Source organism: Calidris pugnax, unplaced genomic scaffold, assembly GCF_001431845.1.
Source record: "Calidris pugnax isolate Ruff unplaced genomic scaffold, ASM143184v1 scaffold245, whole genome shotgun sequence".
Taxonomy (NCBI): domain Eukaryota; kingdom Metazoa; phylum Chordata; class Aves; order Charadriiformes; family Scolopacidae; genus Calidris; species Calidris pugnax.
Genome location: NW_015090982.1, coordinates 1641872 through 1668219, shown reverse-complemented (window position 1 = coordinate 1668219; position 26348 = coordinate 1641872). Strand labels below are relative to the sequence as shown.

Genomic DNA, 26348 nt, shown 5'->3' with positions numbered 1-26348 from the left:
CCTCCCCGTCTCCCTCCCTGTCTCCTCCCCAGCACTCACCAGACGGAGCCGTAGGCCCCGGACCCGACCGGGGAGAGGTTCTGGTAACGCTCCGGCACCTCCCACACCGTCTTGTTCAGCTCCTGCCGGTAAAACTTGGGCCGCTCCTGAGACATCTCGGTGCCGGAGCCCGCCCCGCCCGGCCCGGCGGGAGGGGGAAGCTCTGCCCGCGGCTGCAGCAGCACCACCACCGCCGCCACCGACCTCCAGCAGCAGTAGCAGCAGCGGGGGCAGCAGCTTCTTCCTTCCTCCTCTCCTCTCCCTGCCTGGCTTCTCCCGCGGGCGGGGGCGGCCCTGCAACAGCAACGCCCTCCGCGCCGCCGCCGTCCCCTCACACCGCCGCCGACCGTTGGCCTCCGCCCCGCCCGCGCTCCCCCCTCCCGCCTTCCCCTCACCTCAGGGGGTCGGCCGCGGTAACAGCGGGGCGCTGGGGGCCCTGTCACCGCCTTCTCCCTCCCCCCGCCTCAAACCACCTACCCCCCCACGGCTTCTCCCCCGGCTGGCGAAGGGCGGGATAGCCCCGTGAGGTGAGGTGAGGTAAGGCGAGGGGTGTGTGTGTGTGTGTGTGTGTGTGTAGGAAAGACACTCCCGTCGCAGGTAGGAGAGCGCCGGAGACGCCACAGCCGCCCCGCCCGCCCCAAAGCGGGCACGGGCCGAGTCGGGCAACGGCCACACACGCAGCGCCGCCGCCGCCGCCACGGCGGAGCCCGATGGCCCCTCACGGCAGCTCTCGCGAGAGCTGGGGCGCGGCGGGCGGAGATGACCCAATATGGAGCCGGCGCGGCCGCCTCTCGCGAGAGCCGCCCAGCGGGGAGGGGGCAGCAGCGTCCGGTACCGGCCTCTGAAACCGGCTACAGTTGGGGAGGTGCTTGCCCCTCTGTCGCCTTCCGCGTGGCTTTGCTGCACGGTGCCCCTTAGGGTATGCTTTAAATAAATAAATATATATATATAAAAAAGGTAAATGGCAACCCCAAGCCCAGATCAAGGCTGGGCGGAGAATGGTTGGAGAGCAGCCCTGAGGAGAGGGACTTGAGGCTGTTGGTGGGTGAGAAGCTCCACAGGCCCTGGCAACGTGTGCTGGGAGCCCAGAAACCCCCCACACCCTGTGCACTGGAGAAACCCTCCACCCCAGTGCTGCCTCCAGCTCTGGGGCCACCAACAGCAGAAGGACATGGAGCTGTTGGAGCGGGGCCAGAGGAGGCCCCGGAGATGCTGGGAGGGCTGGAGCCCCTCTGCTGTGAGGACAGGCTGAGAGAGTTGGGGGGGGTCAGCCTGGAGAAGAGAAGGCTCTGGGGAGCCGTCCCTCAAGGGGCTCCAGGAAAGCTGGGGAGGGACTCTGGATCAGGGAGGGGAGCCATAGGACAGGAGAGAATGGTTTTAAACCAAAAGAGGGGAGATTGAGCTGAGATGTGGGAAAGAACTTGTTTGGTGTGAGGGTGGTGAGAGCCTGGCCCAGGTTGCCCAGAGAAGCTGTGGCTGCCCCATCCCTGGAGGGGTTCAAGGCCAGGTTGGAGGGGGCTTGGAGCAACGTGGTCTGGTGGGAGGTGTCCCTGCCCAGGGCAGGGGGTGGCACTGGGTGGTCTTCAAGGTCCCTTCCAACCCAAGCCATTCTGTGATCCTACATAGATGAAAAAAATTATTAAGGCAGCATTTGTTCAGGCCTAGAGCAGCCTGTCCGGGCCAGTGGTGGGTGTACCTTGGGCTAAGCATTACTCTAGTGCTTCTGGAGCTCTACAACCCAGGATTAATTGCTCTTATAAGCCTCCTAAGGACACTTTGTTCCCTTCCAGGGGCTTCAAGCCAGCAGGAATGGGAGAAGCTACTCTCCCTGCCCAGCTTTCCCAGCATCCGGATCTTTCTCTGTGTGTGTGGAGAATAAACTATTTCTCAATACTGTAACAGGCCTTGCAATACCAAAGATACGTATGTGCTTGCTTTCAAGTATGTGCCTAAGACTCGGTGAAGTCATTACGTGCTGCAGGTTGAGTGTGTTTTGGAGGGGAGCCCAAGGTGTCTTCACCAGGTAGTAAGTACAGAATGGCACAGCAAATAAGTGTTTAAATTGTGTTTAAAGCTTCCTGCTTTTGATCTTGAGCTCGAGGAAGAGGAGTTATTAGCAGTTGTGTGCAGGACTGACATGTTCTGAATGGAATATGGAAACCTGCTTTAAAAACAAACAAGTGGCTTCCTATGTCAAAACCCTTCTCGTTCTCTACACAGCGTAACTTTCCCTGTTCCCCAGCTAAGAGGGAATAGAAAAAGGCTATTGGTAGCTCTGGATTTGATTTTTTTTTCTGCCTCAGCTGACGGTATGAGAACTTTGTCTTAGATACACTCTTGCGCTGGACCTTTACTTAGTCAATATTCACTTTGGGAACTCACATCTTACCTACTCTGATAGTGATTGAATACAGATCTCGTTCCTGATACTAAAATTCTAAGGACTGGGAGTCAGACGTTTGGGGGATTTAAAAACCTGATTGTAACCATTTTATAGACCGAGTTGTGGCATTTTTACAGCCTCAGATTTAGCTGCTCTCTCTATGATTCAGACTAATCCTTTTTCTTCCAGGACTGGAAATAAGGAGAATTCAAACAGTTTCCTCAGCTGTGGTAGGTTTATGGAGAGGGATTGTATTTAGTTCCCCAAACACAGGCCTGCTTTTGGGATCACAAAACAGAGGGGATTCAGGCAAATTCTTCCTCCAAAGTAGGAACAAGGCAAGTTCCAGAAGGACCCGGTGTTCCTACCACTGATTTGGCAATTGATTTGTCTGATCCTAGGAACAGCGTGTCCTTTGTGGATTCCAGTCTCTAGAGCCTTGCTCGTCCCTGCTGTAACTACCGGCTTCACAGGACTTATGTTGGGATGGAGTGATCATGTCTCATACTTTTTATTTTGGTGTTAGTAGGTACTTCAGTTAATGACCCTGCTTCTTTCTTCCAGTCTTATTGCCAAGAAAGAGGAGCGTTCATTGTGCTCTCCAGCATTTGCTGTTCTGCTGGTTTTGACTTGACTGCCATCACAAGGTAAATATGACACTTGATAACAATATTGTTGGTGCTTACAGGGTCCAAAGAAAAATGCAGACGGAGGAGCACTTCCAGGCACGCTTTGAAAGAAAACTGTCCTCCACCTTGGGTGGAGTGCTGCAAATCTCTCGAGAGAACAGACGGCTGCGCTGCAGGTGAGTTCTATGCCAGGAACTTATCAGGTATAAAGAAATTAAGGAGACTCTTCAAGCCCAAGTGTAAAAAAGGTGCTGACTTTTCCACAGCTGGTAATTAAAATGCTGGACTGCACTGATTGATAACCAAAGCAGAACCCTGAGTTACAGGAACTTGCGCTCGAAGCGTGTGAGGTGAGGTCAGCACTGGTCTACCAGGGTTTCTATCTGCAATCTGGAAAAGTGTCTGCTCCCTTCAGGACTATGATGGAGTTAGGGGTACGTGCACTGTAAAGAGAAACTGCCAATAGTTGTATTTCCCTACAGTGCTTCCCTCAGCCCAGCTGTCAGACACAAGCTGTCATCTGTGGGTTTTTTTCTGATTTGTGTTTTCTGATACTTTTATTTCTTAACTTCAAGAGCCTTTTTCTATTCCTTCTTAGCTGGGGAACAGGGAAAGTTGCGTAATGGTATGACTGCGATTGACTGAACTGCTTTTTGGAGCTATGTTCCTGTGTTCTTTGAGGAGAACAAGTGAGTTAGGGTATTGATAAAGTATTAATGCTTCCATAGCCTCTTTTTCCCATCTGCCAAAATTCTCTTTTGGGCATTATATTGAGAGTAGAAGAGGAGCCCTGCAGGCAGCAGGCTCACCAGAAGGTGGTCTTTGTTGGCTGCATAGGAGAATTCCTGGTGTTCTTCCAGCAAGGCAAATACAATAAGAAATAGGAAACCCATTCATCAGCTTCCCTTTTAGTTTTGTTTGACTGTGAATTCTCTCAGTTTTCTTTCCAAATCTCTTTTGGGATGCGGAGTAGACTGTCATTGGCTATGGCTGTGTCTACTCTGCAAAGTCCTAAGAAAGTAAATACAAACTCTCTGATTCATCATTTACCTGGGCTTTGTTTCAGCATGTACATTCAACGTGTACTGAAGCTTAAACTCTTGTTTGGAGACCATGGCAGGACTTCAGACTCAAGTCTAGCTCTGGGTGAGGTTCCACAAGGTGTGGTGAGCTGATCCACCAGCTCACTGCTGCCAGAGGGACAGGACCACGCAGGGACAGGAAAACGGGAGCCAGACCTCTCTCTGCGTAACTGCCTCTTAGCTCAGCTCAGCTGTGTGTGGGGCTGTAGCCTGCAACCATGGGTCACGTCTACCTTATGCTGCTGGGAAGTCATTTCCTGGTGATAAGTGCAGGCAAATGGAAACATAGTTGCTGTTATGTTTTCTAGTTTTCATTCACTGTGAAGACTTGTCATCAAGACTTATTTCTGCAATAGCGAGATCATTTAGATTGTGCAATAGCCTTCTCTGCCAGTACCATCTTTTTATATATTTTTAAAAAACTATGTAAGAAGGAGATGGAAAGGGTTGAATTGTGTATAATTACGACATGTGATGTGGAGTTAGCAGTCTGTCCACCCAGAGACACCTGGTGCAATAAAATAAGTCTTGCCCAGAGATCAAAGGGAGAATTTTGCTCTAAAGTCATAGCTAATGTTATTGGAAACTTTATCATTGCACTTGATGCTTAATGAGAAAACCTCTTTATTCTCTCCCCCAGCTCATGGTTTAAGAACCACGTCTGCCTTGCTTCCTCATACTTTTTTCCCCTGTTTCTTTTCCACTTCCCCATCTCATGCGTTTTCTCTGTTCTCCATTTTGTATCCATTTGTCTGCCCAGTGCATAGTCACCTTGGTCAACACAGTGATGGAAAGGGGCTCAGTGCTATAATGGGTAGCTGGGGGCACTTCCCACAGGCACCATTTGAGGCTGCCAGAAGCCTTGGGCAGACACTACATCCCTTATATTTGGTTTATAAGTAGAAAATCACCAACATTGCCAGGGGATTAAAATGGGGAAGAAGGAGCAGAGGGCTGTGGTGTTAGTCAGAGTTTACCTACTGGAAATTCTGATTCAAAAACATATACGCAAAATAAATCATGTAGGTCAAGTCTTATTTCCATCCCCTTATTAAATAATGTAAACATTAAATAAGGAAACATTTGACTGCTTTTGGGGAGGTGGGATATTGGTGGTTTGCCTGTTTTTCTCCCCCAGATGTAGTGTTGGTATGTTTTCATTCTCGATTAGAATAGGAGGAATCAAAATACCATCTCCTATTTTTCTGTGGTGTTAATGAGGTTGAGTAATTGATGCATTTGTCGCTCTGGGACGGGCCTATCGTATGAATGGCACATGGAGTATTTGTGATTCATCTGAATGGAATGCGAAGGCTTGGGGGTGCCTGTGTGGGATCCGCATTACGTTCCAGCTGGATCTGCGGGACCTGCGTGGGTTCAGCGTACATGGTGGCTTCAGAGAGCTGCCCACGGCAGCGTGGCTTCTCTGCCACCGGGGCAGGAGGCCACGGAAAAGCCCTGCCAAGATGGAGGTTGTAAAAGGCATTGAGTATAGCTGAGCTTATGTGGTTCTTTTCAGCTTCTCCTGGAGAAGGTTCAGAAAGATCACGCTCAAGATGTTCCCTATCCTGAACTGGCTGTTTTCATATCGGTTCAGAGAATGGATTTTGAGGGATCTACATGCAGGCCTAAGCGTTGGGGTGTTTCAGATTCCTCAAGGTAGGCAGAGATTAAAAAAACACTCCAGCTTCTTTTTGTATGTCATGCTTTTCATAGTCTATCATCTCAGCTGCTTGATGTCTTCTGCAGCCATTTGTGCCCCAGAGTAATAATAAAATAATAAATAATAATAAAACTACAACAGGGTTGGGGGAGGTCAGTGGTTGCCCAGAGAAGCTGTGGCTGCCCCATCCCTGGAGGGGTTCAAGGCCAGGTTGGAGGGGGCTTGGAGCAACCTGGTCTGGTGGGAGGTGTCCCTGCCCAGGGCAGGGGGTGGCACTGAATGCGCTTTAAGGTCCTTTCCAACCCAAACCTTTCTATGATTCTAATGTCATCAGGTTATGTGATGTTCCTTAGAAGTTCCTTAAATCATTAACCTATTTATTTGCATATTTGTGGGAGAACTTCTGTTCTATAATCAGACATTACGCAGTTAATTTCAAGGCCAGGACACTACTCAAAATATAAACTAATAGCAGCATTTTCCTATATTGCAAACAAAATAACATGGTCTTTGAAATGGTCGCCTAAAGGAAGAGTTGTTCCAGTTCTTTGTCTAATTTCTGATTAGCAAGGGCCTGTGTTGTAAAACAACATTGGCTTTTGTCACTACCTGGACTGGCTTTATCAGGTCCTGAATTCCCTAAAAAGCAGGCTGTGGGAGTGGAATGGCCATCTTGCTCTGATTTGGCATGTTTAAACCCAAACTTGAGAGTGGCAGGTAGCATGAGCCAGACCAGCGCTGGTGCTACCTGCGTCTGGTGATTCTGTGAAGAAATGTAGTGGGATTTTCATAAGGGTTGGCAGGTTTTCATCAGCAAAATTTTACTTAAAAATAGTAACCAAAGATAGAGAGCTTTCTCAATTTGCTTGACTTTAGAAACAGATTTTTGCTTTCCAGCACTTTTAGGAGTTTGGCTGACCAGGTTACCTCTGCCAAATATCAATGGCTTCCTTTCTACGTTCTGCTGCTCGCTGACATATGTTATATTTGGGACTTCGTATCATATCTCAATTGGTGAGATTTATTTTGTACTTTGAAATTTTTCTTCGGGACTTAGAGATTATGTTCGATGCTCTTTCAAAAACCTGGTGAGATGTCCTAATCTACTTCATCTAACAGGCAGGTGTTATTTAGGTGAGAATCCAGACCCCAGATTCTCGATTCATTGTTGTTCCGCTTCTCTGCGGTGAGAATTTCACCAAGTCAGTCAAGTTTCAGCTGCGGGGTCCTTTGTGCCCCTGAGGATGTGAGCTGTGATGGATACTGGTTCACAGGAGACAGCTGGAGTTTCATGGAGGTGTCTGCTACGTGAAGGACCAATGTGAGCTGCTTCCCATTTAGACCCAGGATGTTACTGTGAATCATGATGTGGCTCCTGGTCTTCTCCATGGTCTTCTCCATGTATTTTCTTGCCATGGCTGAACTGTTGATGGGTTTACATTCTTAATTTGTTCAGAAGCCAGATTATTAAAATGCTGTTTACCTCTGTGAAGGCCTTTCACATTATCCCAATGAGTGGGTATGTGGAGCTCTGGCCTCTTAGCTAAATTGGCAGTTCTTTCTCTCACTGACTGGGTTTTTCAGCCTTTCTGGTATCTCATTGTAAGTCATTCATTTTTTTGTGTTTTACATTACAAACTCTTTGTTGTGCATCTGAGCAACCAAAGACTTTACTCGTAAAATGGCAGGAATCTGAAATTTTCAGACAGGACTTTGGAAACTATAGGTACTTACTCACAAACAGCAAAAATTGATTATATAAGTGCATTATATGTATCTATATGAATGAAAATTGACTGTCTCATACTGCACAGACTTATTAATTAAGATTAAGTCTTTGTTGCAACGTCTCAGGCGGTTCCATTTTCTGTTCTCTGTTCTGTCGGTTCCAGGCTCGTTCAGCATCCTGAACATGGTGGTGGCAAACATTGCGAAGTCTCCTAATTTCACCCAAACATTGTCCTCTAGTGGTTCACCCAACAATTTCTCAGACCCTACATTTATGAAAAATTACATGGAGGCCTTGACACTTACTGCATCAGTAACATTTTTGACTGGCATCATTCAGGTAGAAGATGAATCTATTTTATATCCTTAATCATGTCTCCTTATGTGCATCCTCATGCAAATGTAAGAATTGATGCTGCTTGTATATTCTTACAACAAAACCTAAGCTCAGCATGTTTGAACACATATTTTGGACAAAGCGGGACACGACACGACCTGCTTGAGGGTAGAAAGGCTCTACTAGAGGGATCTGGACAGGCTGGATGGATGGGCCGAGGTGAATGGGATGAGGTTCAACAAGGCCAAGTGCCAGGTCCTGCACTTGGGTCACACCAACCCCATGCAGCACTTGGCTTGGGGCAGAGTGGCTGGAGCTGCCTGACAGAAAAGGACCTGGGAGTGTTGGTCAACTGTCGGCTGAACATGAGCCAGCAGTGTGCCCAGGTGGCCAAGAAGGCTACCAGCATCCTGGCCTGTATCAGGAGCAGCGTGGTGAGGAGGACTCAGGAGGTGATTGTCCCCCTGTCCTGGGCACTGGTGAGTCCCCACCTCGAGGTCTGTGTCCAGTTTTGGGCCTCTTACTGCGAAAAAGACCTTTAGAGGCTGGAGCAGGTCCAGAGAAGGGCAACGGAGCTGCTGATGGGTCTGGAGAACAAGGAGAAGGGGCTGGAGAACTTGTGAGGAGCAGCTGAGGGAGCTGGGAGTGTTCAGCCTGGAGAAAAGGAGGCTGAGGGGGGACCTTCTCGCTCTCTCCTACTTCCTGAAAGGAGGGGGTAGGCAGGGGGGGGTCGGTCTCTTCTCCCAAGTCACAGGCGATAGGACAGAGGAAATGGCCTCAAGTTGTGCCAGGGGAGGTTCAAATTGGATATTAGGAACAATTTTTCCACGGAAAGGGTTATTAATCCTTGGAATGGGCTGCCCAGGGAAGTGGTTGAGGCACCATCCCTGGAGGTATTCAGAAGATGGGTTGACATAGTGCTGAATGACATGGTTTAGTGATGGTTTTTATCAGAGTTAGGTTGATGGTTGGACTTGATGATCTTAAAGGTCCCTTCCAACCTAGAAAATTCTATGAATCTATGATTCTGTGAAGGTCTGTCTCGTCCTCTCATACTGTCTGAAAAAGATATGACAGGTTAAGACTCATGTGCCCATGATTAATATGTGTGAAGTAAATATCTTTTACATTGACTCTCTGTATGAATCTCTTCAGCAATATGTTGACCCTTGGTAGTCCTGAAGTAGCTGCACACAATTGATGTAAAGTGCTTCTGTTTTGGTTTGGCAGTGTCTTACTTAATTGTGCATTATGAAAATAGCATGTTCAAATAACTACCTGTCATGTATGGCAGTGAAGAGTCACGCTCTTCAAATATGGAAATGAGAAGGGCGAGGTTAGACATTGATAATTATATCACGTCTCACTTCTCATCTGTCCCATACAGTTGCTGCTGGGCTGCTTTTGCCTGGGCTTTGCAACAACATACGTGCCAAAGACTCTCATTGATGCTTACCTCACTGCTGCTGCATTGCATGTCATCGTATCACAGTTCACCTTTATCTTTGACATCATGGTAGACTTCCACAAGGGTCCCATGGGCATTTTTAATGTGAGTAAACTCATTATTAGTCAAAGAAATGCCTGCTTCATGGAGGGAAAAGGAAAAAAAACCAGCTTCGGGAATTGAAAGCAATTTCAGTCTAAGTCAGTCGCTAAGGGATATTTGTGCAAGTCTCAGCTGTGGTTCACTTCACCTTCCTGTTGTCTTGAAGGGTGGATGGAGCTTATTGTGCGACATGCAAGAACAAAAGGCTGTGTATATATTTTTAATTACTTATGTAGCTCTAGAATAGATTTTCAGCAAGTCTATAATTGTAGTAGGGCAAAGGTTAGAGGGAAAGGTAGTTTTTTCTTCACTAGATCGTCACGAGGAAGCCATTTGGCACACAGTATTTTTATCATACCTGACAAAGAAGCAACAGACTCCAAGATAAAGACAAGTCAAAGCTAATTCATCCTAATTTACTTTGATAACATCAACAGAGAACTTGAGAAAATGGGAGTGAAGAAGAGAGAAGGACAGTACTAGATCTGAGCTATTTGTGGCAGTGTTTTCTCTGCAGATACCAATAAATGATAGAGATTTTTAGATGGTCTTTTTCTCTTCTTCTCATTCCCTTCTTCTTCTCTTCTCAGTTTCTCTCTTCTAATCGAAGTTGCCACCGTAGCAGAAGGGTTTTGTTCGAGTGTGATGTCAGTCTCCTGGAATATAGAAATAGTTGTAGTATCTGCCTCTGATCCTCTCTATGATGATTCTTTTTCAGAACCTATTTCATTACTTCCTGGCTCTCTCAAAAGCTAATGCCACCAGCATATTGCTATTTTTGCTTGGCATGGCTGTGCTTCGCATCAGTAAATTCATCAGGATAACTTATAAACTTTATCCTATTGCATTTCCTATGGAACTTCTCTTGGTAAGTGATCTTCAAATATGTTGTCATAATTGAACTAACAGAGAGTATGATATACTTTATTTAAAAAAAAAATTCACGTATTACTTCAAGATGCTGTTATATTTGCACGCTGAATCTGTGTTTCAGTCCTTTAACTACTCCTACAAGATAAACTATCTTTAGCTGGATTGTAAACAGCTCAGGAGCAAAAGCTACATAATCTCTAGTGTTGCTTCTTGGTTTTTTTCCCCAGATTATCGCAGCTACCGTTGTTTCTAATTGCATTCGTGTTCACGCTGAATCCAGTAGTGCTGTGGTCAGTATGATTCCGCAGAGGTTAGTAATCTATGCTGTTTGTGAGGTTGTAGTTTTGAGTAGTTTTGAGATATAAAAGAGCTGTTTCAGCCTGTTCTTGAAACATGACATGCACTGACTTTTATTGGGCAGTGCAGCTATCAGAATAACCCTTGAGGAATTTTAATTACATCATAATTTCCAAGCATATGCAGAATTCAAACTACGATTTTATCAGATTCAGGTTTTATTAGCACAAAGAGGAGTTTACTTTTTTTTGGTGAGGTGGAATTCTCACAGTTTGAGAGTATCTCCTGTGGGGTGCTGGATGCCTCTGATGATCATCCTGGGTTTGGAGTTACTGTGGATGGAGCTCAGAACGGTTCCAAACTTATCTCTTCTCTGATCCTGTAGGTTTCTGCCTCCTACGCTGCCAGATTTATCAAACCTGAGCAAGATCATACAGCATGCCTTCTCCCTTGCTGTTGTAAGCTATTTCCTTCTTGTTTTTGTTGGGGAGAAGTATGCTTCACTCCACAACTACAGCATTGCCAGCAATCAGGTGAGAGCAAAACTGCGGGTACCTTCCAGGCTGAGAAGCAAACTCCAGCTCCGTTTGTAAAGCTGCGAGCTCCCTGACAATGGTGGAAATGCAAGGACAGAGTGAATAAGCCAGATTATGGTTTTGTAGGAACTTGTTACCCTTCCTTATGCAAAGTAGATGTTATAGGCCAATAATGTGAAGGTGAAAACATGGCCGCCTTTGACCAAGTGAATATTCTTTGAATATTCCCAGTGTTGGGGCTGAACCTCACACACACACAGCGGTGCAGCTGCTCCCTGAGGACCGGTGCTGTCATGAATCCACAAGACTATAAAAGCGTGATAAATTAATAGTTGAAGTTGTAAATGGCTAGAGCAGCTGCAGTTCTCTATACGTGGCTGCCATCTCAGCATTTGGATTCCCTGCCCAGAGTGATTGCTCTGAGAGGCTTTTCAGCTAAAACTGTGTTGGTTTCCAGTCAGCTAGAGTTAGTAAGCATTAGGCATTTTGCACTACTCCATGTTTAGCTTGTTGTGGTGGCTTTGGATCTTTACTACAGTGGAGCTAAGCCAGTAAGGAAGCTGCTCAGACTTCTCAAAGCCTCTGGGGATGGATATAAAGGGAATGTCTTTTCCACTCAGCTTGTGTCCAGGTGCACTGTGGCTGCAGACTGAGATTTGCCACGTTAGCTTGAAAGTCAGTGCTTTGGGGTTCTAAGATTTATTTGAAAGAAGGATCCAGGAGGTCCTCAGCTGGGAAAAACGTATGCCTTTTAAGAGAACTGATTTCACCATGGGAGACCTTGCCTTCCAGAAGATTTCCTGAGCTTGGCAACACCAATGAGCAATCAGCAAGTGTGAGCAAAAGGAAAGGAATTCCTGATAAGCTACTTCTGTGTAGGTAAGTTGTGCATTTGGGATTTTCTCTGCTTCCTTCTGTTTCTGTTTTACAGGAGCTAGTAGCAGTGGGGCTATGCAATATTTTCAGCTCATTTTTCAAAAGCTTTGTTGTCAGCTGTGCTATTTCTGGAACTGTCATTCAAGAGAAGACAGGGGGGAAAACACAGGTGAGCTGGGCTGGATTTGTTAAGTTTCCAAACTCTCATCTAAAATCACTGTATACTGAGTATAGGCTGACATTTAATCTAAACAGTTTGTGAGGTATAAAGTTACATACTCATGCGACATGAATTCAGATACCCCTCCTGTGTGTGTTATATTATCTACTATATTTACATGATATTCACAGCACATGATGTGCCATGAAGGCAGCCAGGATCCTGTGGGTAGAATAGGATACGGTCCATGCAGTTTAAAACTGTATTTTAGTGAATATACCCCAAAAGCCAAATGGAAAATTTTTCATGCATGTTCTTCTGCCACTTCTTCCTAAGTTTGGAGTGCTTTGGAGAATAAGTCTTATGAGGAGAGGCTGAGGGAGCTGGGAGTATTCAGCCTGGAGAAAAGGAGGCTGAGGGGAGACCTCGCTCTCTCCAACTTCCTGAAAGGAGGGTATAGCCAGGGGAGATCGGTCTCTTCTCCCAAGGAACAGGTGATGGGACAGGAGGAAACACCAGGGGAGGTTCAGATTGGATATTAGGAACAATTTTTCCATGGAAGGGGTGGGGAGTCCTTGGAATGGGCTGCCCAGGGAAGTGGTTGAGGCACCATCCCTGGAGGTATTCAAAAGATGGGTTGACATCGTGCTGACTGACATGGTTTAGTGATGGTTTTTATCAGGGTTAGGTTGATGGTTGGACTCGATGATCTTAAATGTCCCTTCCAACCCACACAATTCTATGATTCTATGATTCTATGATTCTACTTGACTTTGTGATCCTTTTTCTTTTAGGGGAGAAAGAGGGTGTTATATGTAATAACAATATGTAATAATGTTTTTGTCATACCTGTTAACTGAATGTCTGTACATTCTTCACTGCATCACAGAAGTAATTTTGTTTAATAAAGAGTTTATTCCAACATCTGACTTGAAAGAGAGGCATCTTATTACCCACGTGAAATTATCAAACTGCATTGTTCTGGTGTGCCTAAGAATAGTCCATTTTGGTCAAATGTATATCTACAGAGAACTTCTTCAGGAAGTATTTGAGAATTTGTACCATGAGTTGCAGCATCCTGTGGCCTTTCTTAATTGTGCCCTGCTTATTTTTCCCAGTGGGTGGTGTTACATGGGCTTGTTTAGGGAGGACAAGTGAGGAAATGGTTCTGTCTCTAATAAAAGTACATAATAATGTTCTCTAATAAAGTATTTCCGTTCAGTTGGCAGCAGCGATTGGAGTATCTGTGATGCTGGTGATTGCACTGAAACTGGGACACTTTTTCCAGGCGATACCTAACGTAAGTGAACCTGAAACAGCTATGGCAGCAGTCGAATTACTTTCCAAGCACAAAATGAAAATTTTCTAAGCATAAAATGAAGATTTTTGTGGGACAGTTAGGGATTATGTCATACTCTAGAGTTAATTGTTCTCAGGGATGGACCAAAGCAAAATACTGACTTTAAGCTCCTAAATTTCAGCAGGTGTCTGCATGATGCAATATTTATTTTATTTATACCTTACATATTAGGTAATAAATACTGCATCTCTCTCCCAGCTCTCACTGATCAGTACAAGCTAAAATTCCTTGCCTAAAACTGGACTGAAATGTCACCATCAACCTCTATGACTTAAATATTGTATTTCACTTTTGGGTCTCACGTCTTCCAAGCTTTTGCACACTTGTAAAACAAATTCATGAGTTCCTTTTTTGCATTGGTGTAAGGAGCTCCAAGATGGGTCCTTCAGATCCTTTAAAGAGGTAAATAAAATCTTGGAAATGGAGATTTGGGTTTAATGTCTCTGATTCTAGCTTGGTCTTTGGGATTTATTTTAAAACCATATGGACTCCTAACCTGCCTTGTGTGGATTTTGCATTGCCAGTGCACCCATAACATTTTATTATTGTATTCAGAGTACTCAATTTTCCAGTTTTCTCTTAAAGTTTTATTTAGACTTTCTTGTTTTTTCTCTACGTTTTCTTAGGGAACCACTGACAGAGCATTACTTCCTGATTTTTTTCCTGGCCTCTTTGTAAGCTGGGAGAATTAATCCCTTTTCCCAAACTAGCTGACAAAATAGAATTTAACCACCTACTTCCCTTCGGTCTCCTTTTCGTTGCTAAGAAAGGCCATTTTCAACAAGTGGTGTCAAACAACTTCCTAAATCAGGCAATGAAGTCCCGGTGCTAAGTGAAACCATGCTTTGAAGCAGCAACTCTTAATTCTGTAGACGTTGTTGGGATTTCTCCCAGTGCTGCAGGGCCACAGGGGTTCTCTGCGGAGCACTGGGGAGTAATGGAAACTACACACAGCATTGCAAGAGGGAATCCAGTTGTATTGGCAGGAGCCGTTCTGAAATCAAACAAGAAAATATAAGCTAGTTTCATGTTGGTTTGCAGATCAGAGAACTGTTATATGAACCTAAAAAATGTATGGAAATAAAGCTGTTGTAATATTTTAAGTTCAAACAGTTTGTCTGTCATGGATATCTGTTCCTTAGCATGCTTGTGGTTGCAAACAAAAATAGCAAGATAATACATGATATTTTTCTGATTTCCACAGGATATGCTGGCTGCTATTGTGGTATTTAACATGCTCCCTTTTCTTGAAAAACTTCTGGATGTCCCCATCCTGTGGAGACGGGATAAGTATCATTTTGTAAGTCACAATGAAACAAGCCACCAAGGGTTTGGACTGTGCCTTAAAGGGAGAAATGGATGTTTTGGGAGGGCAAGGCAAAGCCGTGGGCATTCCCTTAGAAAAGGGAATCCTTTGAAATAGCCGCTGAAAGAAGCGTATTGAAATCTCTACACATCAATTTGCAATTAATTCTATACAGGGAGAACTGATTACTGTTGGTGCTTCCCAGACCCCCTAAGAGGAGATTGTCTGGCTGCCAGCCGGGGCCACATCCTCATGTCAGCTCCTGTGCAGGACTTCTCATAAAGAGAAAGGCCCCAAATATGATGCGGACTTTGCTAATAATTGAAGCCCTGTTAAAAAGTCTGGAGATTTGAACTGAAATTTGTGATTCTTGTTTGCAGCTACTTCTAGGACTGGTCTGGATGTGTCAACAAAGCTTTTCATGTATTACCATTTCTAGCCTTGTTTTTTGCCTGCAATTTGCAAATGCTGGGACTGAGTTTGAGGTCATTTTGCATCTTTTTGTTGCTCATGTTCTCTCTGTCTCTTGTTCCAAGGCTATTTGGCTTGTAACTTTCACTGCAGTGCTTTGTTTTGGGCTTGATACCGGTTTAGAGATCGCCATGGGATTTACTTTCTTGATCATCACCATTAGGTCACACAGGTACCTGTAACTTTGAAAACAAAATACTAGTTTTTCTTAAAGTTGATGATTTAGAGATACTTCTACGTGTGATAATGAAAAAGCTGTTTCATGTTTGTAAGCACTTTGGTCGGGTCATCCTGCAGTCTCTCTAATGCTATCCCAGACCAATAATCCCGTCAAGTTTAGGGGCTCTGGATCCATCCCTTCTGCAGCTGTAGCTCTATTGAAGACTCTTTATTGTTGTGTAAGCATCACTCATGAGAGGTGATCTGTCTACATAGTTTTAGAGGGATAAAATCAGATGTTGTGGCTTCATTTCATATACATTCCTCAATCTTCACTGCCATTTACCAAGTTGCTTTATCTTCTCCGTAACCTCCGTTGGTGACAAGGGCAGGAGGTTACGTCAGGCACACATTACTCAGTAAAGTAGCTGCTAATCCAAACAGGAAAATCAGTTATAAATCCAAGCCACACCTCATGAGATTTACCATGATAGGGAGGTGCTTGACTAAGTAGACTGAAGCCTCTGGAATAACATGGAAATAAGTAGGAAATAACTCAGTTCCTGCAAATACTGAGTTGTTTGTGAGCTGACCCAGAGTGGAATTCAGGAAGAATTTCAGTTTCTGTCTGAAACTCACTGTTTTGCCTCTGCTCAGAATTATTCTCTGGGATTTGCCTTGGATTTAATGAGCGTTGTGAAAGGGCGTTTCTGCAGCCACTGTTCAGTTGAGTGTCCCTGTTGTCCGTCCTCCCTTCAGGGTACGTAACCGCTTATCAATTTCCTCCCAGTGAGAGCATTATGCCCACAACACTCAAAAAAGCGTGAGAAGTTATCTGCAAAGAGATTGTTTTGAAGAGTGTCTTGACAACAGTTTTCCATACATCAGGGCCCCCTGCCTTCCCTTTCAGCCAACCAGCCATGTTTACTGCACCTGTGTCCTGAATTGACCAGAACCTGCCCCAAAACCATGTGGCACCATTAGCAAAGCATGGTTCCCAAAGCCAAATATTCTCCTACAAGGCAAAACCCAGCTCCAAGCACAAGTTTTAGCTGCCTCTACCTGTCTGTGTAGATGTATCTTTGGGGAGACAGAGAGGGAGCATGCTTCCCAGCATAACAGTAATAATTCAAGTGTTCCAGAGCTAAAAATGAGACATTATGCATCCTTGAGGACACCAGCCGAAGGCTGTGTTCATGTACTGCTCCCCTACTCAAAGAACCCTAATCATGAGGGAATAACTTTTTGTACTCACACCCTCTAAGTTGCAGTTGGTATTTCCAGTGGAGAGAAATGGAGATCTAGCCTTTGGCAACAGATGTTTTTTTTCTGCTCTCTGTGAAAACCTAATAAACATCTTGTTTCAGAATGAAGATGATGGTGCTGGGACAGATTCCAAACACGAATATTTATAGAAGTTTATCCGTCTACAGAGCCGTAAGAGAAAACAAAAAAACAAATATTCCATCTCTCTCTGTTATCCAGCTTTTTCCCTTAAATGCCTGGGGATGACCATTCAGGCTCAGTTCATTTGATTCATTTGATAATAGGTGGGACATGAGCCTTTTTAAGATGCTTTTTTCAAGACCTGCACTGTGCAGAGTTGGGTGATGCAGGAGCAGAGAGCTGTGCCTGTGCCCACGGGTGCGTTCCCAGTGCTGTGCTGGGGGACTGGCAAAAAATGGAATAATATAAGGACAAGGTTTGGAAGACAAGGGTAGAGTGTATGTTTGAGCATTAAAAATAATTTAGGTTGTTTTATATTAGAGCAGCCAACTGTCATCTGTGGTAGATGTGCTGGAGGTATGGTTTTAATTGCAAGAGGAGCAGATTAGTTTGTGGTAATTTGGTAATTCTGGCGTTACAAGGATGTCGCGTAGTCAGCAATGGGACCAGAAAATGCTGTCCTTAGGGTAGGACCTCGCAGACAGTTAGGAGGGGAAAAACGGCTCCTGCTGGGAACAATCCTTACAGATCCAACTTTCTGCTTTACAGGCAAGGGAGATTGAAGGTATCAAAATCTTCCAGTGCTGTTCTTCCATCTCTTTTGCAAACATGAATCACTTCAAAACCTATTTGTTCCACAAGGTAAATGCTACTTTTTCAGTTGGCGGAAGTTCCTACAAGCCTGCATTAGGGAGATACAAACTCTAATGAAATTGTCTTTCTTTTTCAGATGGACGTGAAAGCAGCACCTCTAGATGAAAGTGAAATGAGGGCTTTAATTGGTCCGTCTGACAGGGCAGTGGAAAGAAAAGATCTTAAATGCTCTTGTGTCTGTCATCCAACTCCACCACCACTTAGGGTCAGCTTTAAAGTGTATTTATCTAGTCTGTCTGTTTGAGGTGCCTGGTTTTATGTTACTGAGGACAATGTTCTTTACTTGCCAGTAACGAAAAGGCTGTAAATGTTTATATAAAGCATATATATATCTGCTGTACGAAAATGAGCAAACATTACCACTGTATTTCCTTACTCATACTTTATGTGATAGAGCAATAGTAGCTCAGTTTACTGGATGAATTAACTAGCAACTGAAATATTCAACATATCCTCTCCTCAGCTGACAGAATTAATTTTGTCAGGTGCTTCCGTAGGGATTTGCTTCCTTTTCCCCATAGAAGACAGAGAATTCCCTTGCTTAGGAGGAATTTGTTCCACTGCCAATGCTGCCAAATGCAAAATACCTCAAAGGCAGCTACAATTATTGTGATTTGTGGATTTCTTACTTTTACTATAATTGCCTGCTGTGCATCTTCCAGTGTCACTCATATCCCTATTTACCTGAATTTTCCGAGTTGCCTTAGACATTAAAAAAATTTCATATCTTCAGAAGTTATTTTTCAAGCGGTTATATGTGATTTGTAAAACTCATTTTCTGAGAAAGTTGAAAGTTGAAAGATATTGGCTTGGAAAACATGTGTGGCACCAAGGTGCTTTAGATAATTTAACATAATCTTCTACAGTATGAAAGTGCAGAGAGGGTCTTTTCCTTTCTTGTGTTACAAAAATGAAAAAAACACATTTGTAGCTGTTAAGAAAGAAAAATTGATTAAATCAGTCCATTCTGTGACCAGCTGCCACACACGAGAGCAGATCAAAGGTCTGTAGAGCTCAGACAGAAAGTTGCTTACTGTTGCTCCGAAGAGCAATCTTCTTTCTTGTTCTTTTCTTTTCTGGAAGGCAGAATTAACCAGTCAGATTCCAGTATCAGGGGCCATTTTGTAGTGTGGAAGAGGGAGGTCCCACTGCACTATTTGGTAGCTGAATGCCCTCTGTTTAACCACATCTGAGCCTTGCCCAAGTCACCTGCTATTTTGCATCCTCTTGTGACTTTGTGCTATATTTAATGTTATTTCATGTGTGTTTTTTAACATGAGAGAGTGAAGACAGGCTGAGAGAGTTGGGGAGGGGGGTTCAGCCTGGAGAAGAGAAGGCTCCGGGGAGACCTTGGAGCCCCTTCCAGTCTCTCAAGGGGCTCCAGGAGAGATGGGTCAGGGAGGGGAGCCCTAGGAGGAGGGGGAAGGGTTTGACCCTGAAAGAGAGAAGATTGAGATGAGATGTGGAGAAGAACTTGTTTGGTGTGAGGGTGGTGAGAGCCTGGCCCAGGTTGGCCAGAGAAGCTGTGGCTGCCCCATCCCTGGAGGGGTTCAAGGCCAGGTTGGAGGGGGCTTGGAGCAACCTGCTGTGGTGGGAGGTGTCCCTGCCCAGGGCAGGGGATGGCACTGGGGGGGCTTTAAGGTCCCTTCCAACCCAAACCATTCTATGATTCTGTGATTTATAGTACTCTCTTACTTGCAGCCAAAATTTTTCCACTTCCTAGGCCCAATTCTTTCAACCTCTGGTGTACTCTCCATTTTCCATCTCAGATACCATATACAGAGAAACTGGTGAAGCTACGCCACACAGATACCGAATCCTCATCATCTTTGGTTAATTTGGTCCATTGGTCAAAGTATGGAGGCAGACTCAGCTCGCAGATATTCTTGATAGGAGCGGACAATGTAGCCTCAGGCTTTAACGTGGGACTTCCGACCGAAAAAAAGGAGGATGAAGGGAGAAGAGCTTGCCATTCATCAGTCTCTGCCATTGATAATTCCTCAGTGCAGTTAGATCAGGAAGAACAGCGCGTGTATTGGCCATGTACAGTTCACACCATCATTTTAGACTTCAGCATGGTACAGTTTGTGGATTTGACAGGTTCCGAGTTACTGCGACAGGTAAGAACCCAACTGCACGTAAATGAGAAGCCTGAAGTTAACCCAACATCTTATGTTTCTCCTTAGCCTAAAATGCCCTGCTATGTAACTATCCGCACGTCTTCCAGTTGACCTTTAGCCATTGAGTTTCAGAAATTAATAAATACCAATAAAACCACTTTAAAAAAGTAAAATAAACCCCCCAGTTTCCATACAAAGGACACACAAAAACCTCTCCTCTGCTCCGACCAGTTCTGGAGTCACATAAACTAAAAAAACATTTATAAAAATGTCTGCTTTGTTTTTTTCCATTTTGGCTGTTTATTTTTTCCTCTAGCTGGACAATTAAAAGAAAAAGCTCTTTTTTTGAAGTGTCAAATATAAAACTACTAGCTGTTATTTTGTTATTTTTGCTGACTGCCTAATTAGCCATTTCTTTGAAGTATGTCTTGAACTTTTAAGTCTTCGAGTGGGGATCCAAGCCAATGGAGATACATATTTAGCAAAAATAAATTCCATGTAGCTGTGCTTCTCAGAAAGATCCAGCTCCAGATGGATTCTTAGTCAGCTCCCTCAAACTCTGCAGCACAACTTCAAAAGATTTTTGCTTAATAATAGGTTGGATTAACAGCTATTGGGAACAATTGTGGATTGAGCTGATGTCCCTAAAATCCTTATTTACCACCCATTAAATGGGAAAGGGGGGTAAAGTCAGTCTTTTCAGATTCCTTCCAGCCCGATTTCTGAAATTCTGTGATTCTCTGAAATAATGACTTTCATTGCCTTAAAAAAAAAAAATAATAACTGCTTTGAGGTCTTTTAATTACAAAAGGTCAGGCATTGAGAAAATGGTGAGAATCTGTCCCCTCTAAAATCTGATTCCTTTCACACTAAGTTGATATATGTCAAAATGTTGGACATGACAATTGAGACAACTGCTCCTGTGAGAACGTTGTGTTGAAGTGAAGCAGAGTCTCTGTGTGGTGCGAAGGAAATGGGGGGGTCTGGCTGTCATCCATCCTGCTTCTGAACTCAGTATTCATTAACATCTTGGACAATTTGGCCCCTTAATGCTGAACTCAAAACAAGGATTTGAGATACCGGAATAAAGGTTTTCTTCAGAGATAAAACACTACAAGGAAGGTTGTATTTCCCTCTTTATGTTTTACCTTCTGGTGCACTTGTATAACTCAGAATTGCTCTAATGTATGATGGAATTCTTTCCCCAGATCATCCATATGTTCCACAATATTGGCATTACAGTCCTTCTAGCTGGCTGTCACTGTGAGTATAGTATTTGTCTACTAATATTGACTTTATCTCCAAGGATGAGTTTTAAACTTAGGTGAAATATTTCAGCCGTACTCCTTGGTGTGATTTTGCTGCTTGATTTACTTCCCCCCCGCCCCCCGTTTTCCATAGCCTCTGTGATGGCAGACTTTGAGAAGAATGATTTCTTTGACGGCTGCGTCACCAAAGAAAGGTTCTTTCTGACTCTTCACGACGCTGTGCTGGCTGCTTTGGACACGCATCAAAGGCCAGATGGGCTAGAACCTGCTGCTCAAGAGTTTGCTGAGGAACCACCAGCTGACCAGAAGGTATTTAGCTTAACATTTAAGCCTTCATATTGTTAAATTATCCTCTCAGTAACTTAAACCTTGTCACGTGGTTGAGGAAATGGTGCAGAGCGGATGGTCTGTTGAATTCTCTATTTTTTCACAGGTACTTGCCTTTGCAATGGACAGATAATCCAATTTATTTCCTTGATCCCTGTGTTCCTGTTTGGGGAAAGGATTCCCACTGAGTTTTGTGGCAGGGAATTACTTTGTTGCATTTTAAATTCTTCTTCCATTCCTCTGACAGTGCAAAGACCCTGCCAGGGCAGAGCAAAAGCTCCAAGTTTTATATTTCCAGAGCTTACTGCACCAGCTCCCTTGGGGCTGGTGGGGGGAAGTGAAGGACAGCACTAGCTTGATTTCCTAAAGAACTGAAGTTTATGCACATGCTGTCAGTACTCTGCAATAATTTTTAAGCTGGCTGGCTGGCTCAGCCAAGTTTGAATAGGGCAGACGACTGCAAATTCCAGGAAAAGCCCTTGTTCTGAGTAGAAGATTCCAGTAATTGCCCCATGTGGGAAAGAACCCAACCTTGGCTAATCATCCCATGCAGACTGCCAGGCTGGGGTTCTATGGCTGAAGGAAGTGAGGATGAAGTTAAAAATCTATCCAAATCTGCAGGAAAACCAGGTTCTTGGGTTCTGCTGTTCACGGAACAACTTGTTTAATTCTCTTATCTTGGCATCATACAGAATAGGCTGATGGAAGGATATTGACCTTCCAGACTCTCTCCCCTATAGAAAAAGCTCCATAGAAGGAAGATGACAATAAATATTCACCAATGTCCCTTTAACAGACGTGGTGGGGCGGGTTGAGAGCAGGAGGTGACAGTGGTTCCCCTGCAGCACGCTTTGAGGCTGGTCTGGGGGTGCAGCAGGGACCCCCGGCAGCTCGGTGGTGTCACCTTCAGCAGTCCCTGCTGGTGCTGGCTCGTGTCCTCGGCAGCTGGGGACTTGGACTACCCTGTGCTCCCACACCACCGTGGCCCTCGCTGCTGATGGCATGTTGCCTTGGCATGGGAAACCGCACTTGACCAGCTCAAGAGATCGGCCACCCTCGGCTGATGGGGATGTTTGTGTACTTTTCAGGAAAAAAGTTTGAAGAAGAATAGAAATTTTCCCTCTTCAAAGAGCTCTGACAGCAAACTTCTGCCCAAAGAGGTAATATCGGGTATCTCAAGCTCAAACCAGAGTGAAGCAGAGCCAAGCTCTCTCCAGCAGTACGATTCCCCACCCCTCCAATCGGATTTCCAGGACCCGAGCTGGGGGAAGAGGTGGAAATACACCAACAATCCCTGAATTACTGGGATTTCACTAGAGAGGAAAAAGGTACAGTTAAGCAATGGTTCTGGTGCTTTTACCAGCCTTCAATCCTCTATTTCTTTTTTTTTTTTTTTCTGTTCCAGAGTTCTTAAAATAGAGAGCCTGACAAACACCTCCAGTAATTCTGTTGTTTTAAACAAAAAGCAACATTTATGTTACTGCTTTCCAGCATTTTCAAATAGATGTGCTGCCGAGCAATGCTGAAAGCAGAGAAATTTCAGTTTATAATTCCTAGTTTTGTAGCTAATTCTAGCAAATGATTTGCACTTGTTTTCTGAAATTCTTTAAATTTCAGTTTAAATGTCCTAATTTAGCATTTCTCAGATATTTATTGCTTGGTAGTAAGTAAAATTAATCTGCCCTATTTCAACAGGTTACATGCAGGCAGTTTTGTTATTTTCAGATGTATTTAGAATGATGCAAATCTTCAAAGAAAACATTTTATTGTTACTCTTCAGCACTTTGCCGAAGTTGATATTGTCTGCACTAACGTAACACAGTGTCCATCCATTATTTCTGCCTCAGTCCCTTTCTAACCCACCAGAACTAAATCCAAATAAAAAATCTATTTTTTTTTTTTTCATGATTTTGTAGTCCTTTATTGAAATAGGGAAGAATGGAGGAATGTAGTCGCTTTGTTCTGAAGAGCCAGGAAAATTGTGGACTGAGATATAGTTGGCATTTGAGGAACAAAATCACCTTAGTTATATTTTCTGTAGATGAGCCATGGAGTGTGATGCAGGGGTATCACAACAGGGGCGTGAGCTGGGATCCTGCGCAAAGCCGAAGCATTGAACTCTGCCAAGGAACACACATCAAACACCATGTCCTCGTCTGGAGCATCTCTCTTGTGAGGAGAGGCTGAGGGACTTGGGTCTTTTTAGTCTGGAGAAGGCTGAAGGGGGATATGATCAACGCCTATAAATACTTAAAGGATGGGTGTCAGGAGGATGGGGCCAGTCTTTTATCAGTGGTGCCCAGTGACAGGACAAGAGGCAATGTGCACAAACTTGAACATGAGAAGTTCCATCTAAACATGAGGAGGAACTTCTTTCCTGTGAGGGTGACAGAGCCCTGGAAGAGGCTGCCCAGAGAGGTGGTGGAGTCTCCATCTCTGGAGACATTCAAATCCCCCTGGACACTGTGCGACCTGCTCTGGGTGGACCTGCCTGGCAGAGGGTTGGACTGGGTGGTCTCCAGAGGTCCCTTCCAACCCCATATCATTCTGTGATTCTGCAATTCTATGGGCCATGGCACAAATTGCCATGTGTGAAGAGCTGCAGGGGAACTCATTTTAGATGGGTGCCCGGCACTGTGTATATCCACCACTCACACCCTATTTTAGGGCAAAACCTGGGTTTAAAGGATGGATCCTTTGTGCCCAGATCTTGTGCTCTGGGCTAAATCCGTTAATGTGTGAACAGCTCTTAACTTTTGCTGCTGGGCATCATGTGGTTCCTGCAGTAACAGCAAGGTGGCTCCTGAATTCCGCTGCTCCTGGCTGCTAAATTTTCGCAAGGATACAACTAATAGGAATATTAATATTAAACTATCTGTAAAGTATCCCAGAGAGTTCTTATAATATTATTTTTTTCATTTAAATTATTAATGATTCCTATGAGTTTCTAGGAGGAAGCCACAGTATTGCACGTGTAAATGCAACGGTAAGGGATTTTAGCAAACACTGTGGTGTAGTTGCTTATTGTGGAGGGAACGGAGTCCTGGAACCCTCATACCTTTTTGGATTGAAAGACAGGAAAAACTGAAAGGCTCCAATGGCATTGAGTAATTTCCAAACCGCATACGCTTCCTTGCATTGTTTTGGACGGTGGCTTCATGCCAAGCTGCTCTCGGCTCTGTTCAAAACAGAGTCACACAACCCCCCTGAAAAATATAGCCCTCATTTCCAGATGCTGTTGTTGGCTCTCCTTCGGCAGCCGGGATTGAAGCTGAAATGACATTCCAGGCTGTTGGCACCATCGGAAGTCTCCATTGCAAATTTAAGAGATTATTTTTTTGGATTGTTCTGCAAAGCTCTGAATCTTTCCTTCCTTCCCCCCAGACAATCCTGATCGTTTTCCCTTATAGCTCCGCGGCGCCGTAACTCTGCTCCCACATAAGCACACTGGGCTCCTGCCTTTTGCCGAGCACAAATACGTGGACACAGGCTGGGAAGTGACAAAGCCCGTACATTATGGCCCAGGACTCTACCTGCACCTCTGAGAAGCCGCAGAAGTCGGAGTTCAAAGACCTGGCCGCCACCACGTGTTTGGAGGCAGCTTGAGGTTCTCACCTGACCTAATTGTAACAACAATAGCTGTTTTGTGCACGCAGAAGCTGTTTGATGTCCTTCCAACCTGGTGTGAGAAATGCCACCATGTTCTCCCAGCCGGGCATGCAGCTTCCAGGCAGCTCTCCCACTCCTTGGAATTAGAGGACACAAATCCCAAAGGATGCATGTTATCATCGCAGATGGTACAAAGTGTGTATAGAACCATGGAATGGTTTGGGTTGGAGGGGACCTTCAAGCCCCCCCAGTGCCACCCCCTGACCTGGGCAGGGACACCTATATATATATATCCTATAATTTGGGATAAAAAAGCTCAATCTGGGGTAGCCCCCTCAAAGGGTGCCGAGCCAGGCCTGAGCAAACACCCACCCATCCTTCCACAGCCACCCTGGCACTCGTTTTTAAAGCAGAATAAGCGCCCCCCAACTATGCCCACACCTAACCGGTTTATCTGGTCTTTCCTCATAGCTTCCTGGGTGGTGTGGCACACCGTAGTGCTCTGGCCCAAGAACTGCTTCTGCCAGGCTCCTCACCGCTCCCTAGGTTCCTTGTTCCAAGGTGGGCTTGAAGGTCCCTTCCAACCCAAACTGTTCCATGATTATCAGATATTGCCCAGGAAAGCTGGGGGTGACTCTGGATCAGGGAGGGGAGCCCAAGGACGAGGGGGAAGGGCTTGACACTGAAAGAGGGGAGACTGAGATGAGATCTCAGAAGAACTTGTTTGCTGTGAGGGTGGTGAGAGCCTGGTCCAGGTTGCCCAGAGAAGCTGTGGCTGCCCCATCCCTGGAGGGGTTCAAGGGCAGGTTGGAGGGGGCTTGGAGCAACGTGGTCTGGTGGGAGGTGTCCCTGCCCAGGGCAGGGGGTGGCACTGGGGGGGCTTGAAGGTCCCTTCCAACCCAAACCATTGTGTGGTTCTATATTATTATAGAATATGGTGTTATTGTATTAGAATACATTAGCTATAATACGTATTATAAGATATTCTCTATATTATAATATATTATCTATACAAGAATATATTATCTATGTTATGATACAGTATAATTATTATATATTGTAACTATATTATAATGTCATATATAATATAATCTATAATAACATATATAATATGTTAACATATATCAATATATAATATTAATATGTATCATAATAATAACATATATAATGTCGATAGGGGCCTCGTAACCCGCAGCCTCAGCCCCCCCGCACCGTGGCGCGCTTCTCCTGACGTCCCACCCTTACCGCCCCGCCCCTCGCGGGGATAGGCAGGGGGTGCCGTCCGTCACAGGCGCGGCCGCTGACGCCACAGCCGCGGTTGGGGGGGCGGAGCTTCCCTCAGGCGTGCGGCGCGGCCTCCGCAGCGGCGGGAAAGGGGGCGGGCGGCTTTCGGACGTTTCCGCCGCCCCGCGCCCGCGCGCCAATGCCGGTGAGGGCGGGCGGGAAGCACCGCCCCGCGGGGGCCGTGAGGGGGCG

General features: G+C 45.0%; 2 protein-coding genes across 12 annotated transcripts in view; one reads left to right on the top strand and one right to left on the bottom strand.

The window, feature by feature from the left end:
* Positions 1-435, bottom strand: part of MAPK14 (mitogen-activated protein kinase 14) — a 25328-nt gene extending 24893 nt beyond the window's left edge. For all 3 annotated transcript variants that reach the window (XM_014953662.1, XM_014953661.1, XM_014953663.1), the window contains exon 1: positions 40-435. In XM_014953662.1, the coding sequence (XP_014809148.1) occupies positions 40-155 (116 nt within the window). In that variant the 5' untranslated portion in view covers positions 156-435. The remainder of the gene's footprint in view (positions 1-39) is intronic.
* SLC26A8 (solute carrier family 26 (anion exchanger), member 8) lies at positions 429-23163 on the top strand. 9 transcript variants are annotated; one of them, XM_014953644.1, is made up of 20 exons: positions 429-566; positions 3111-3227; positions 5653-5792; positions 6694-6810; positions 7689-7864; positions 9249-9413; positions 10129-10278; positions 10511-10593; positions 10966-11113; positions 12048-12161; positions 13375-13452; positions 14717-14812; positions 15355-15461; positions 16816-16885; positions 17444-17536; positions 17625-17753; positions 19318-19668; positions 20877-20931; positions 21070-21245; positions 22352-23163. In XM_014953644.1, the coding sequence occupies exons 2-20, from the start codon at positions 3124-3126 to the stop codon at positions 22559-22561; spliced, it is 2562 nt and encodes an 853-aa protein (XP_014809130.1). In that variant the 5' UTR covers positions 429-566; positions 3111-3123; the 3' UTR covers positions 22562-23163. The 9 variants fall into 9 exon arrangements, with proteins under 9 accessions (XP_014809130.1, XP_014809129.1, XP_014809134.1 ...); XM_014953643.1 differs by having other exon boundaries at positions 441-576; XM_014953645.1 differs by having other exon boundaries at positions 449-571.
* The last annotated feature ends 3185 nt before the right edge of the window (positions 23164-26348 follow it).

What these genes read in the sequence shown, in the direction of transcription:
- SLC26A8 (XM_014953644.1), top strand. Translation starts at nt 3,124, where the DNA reads ATGCAGACGGAGGAGCACTTCCAGGCACGCTTTGAAAGAAAACTGTCC. An exon ending in GACGGGATAAGTATCATTTT is followed by an intron (nt 14,813 to 15,354) that starts GTAAGTCACAAT and finishes TCTTGTTCCAAG; the next exon opens with GCTATTTGGCTTGTAACTTT. An exon ending in AAACCTATTTGTTCCACAAG is followed by an intron (nt 17,537 to 17,624) that starts GTAAATGCTACT and finishes TTTCTTTTTCAG; the next exon opens with ATGGACGTGAAAGCAGCACC.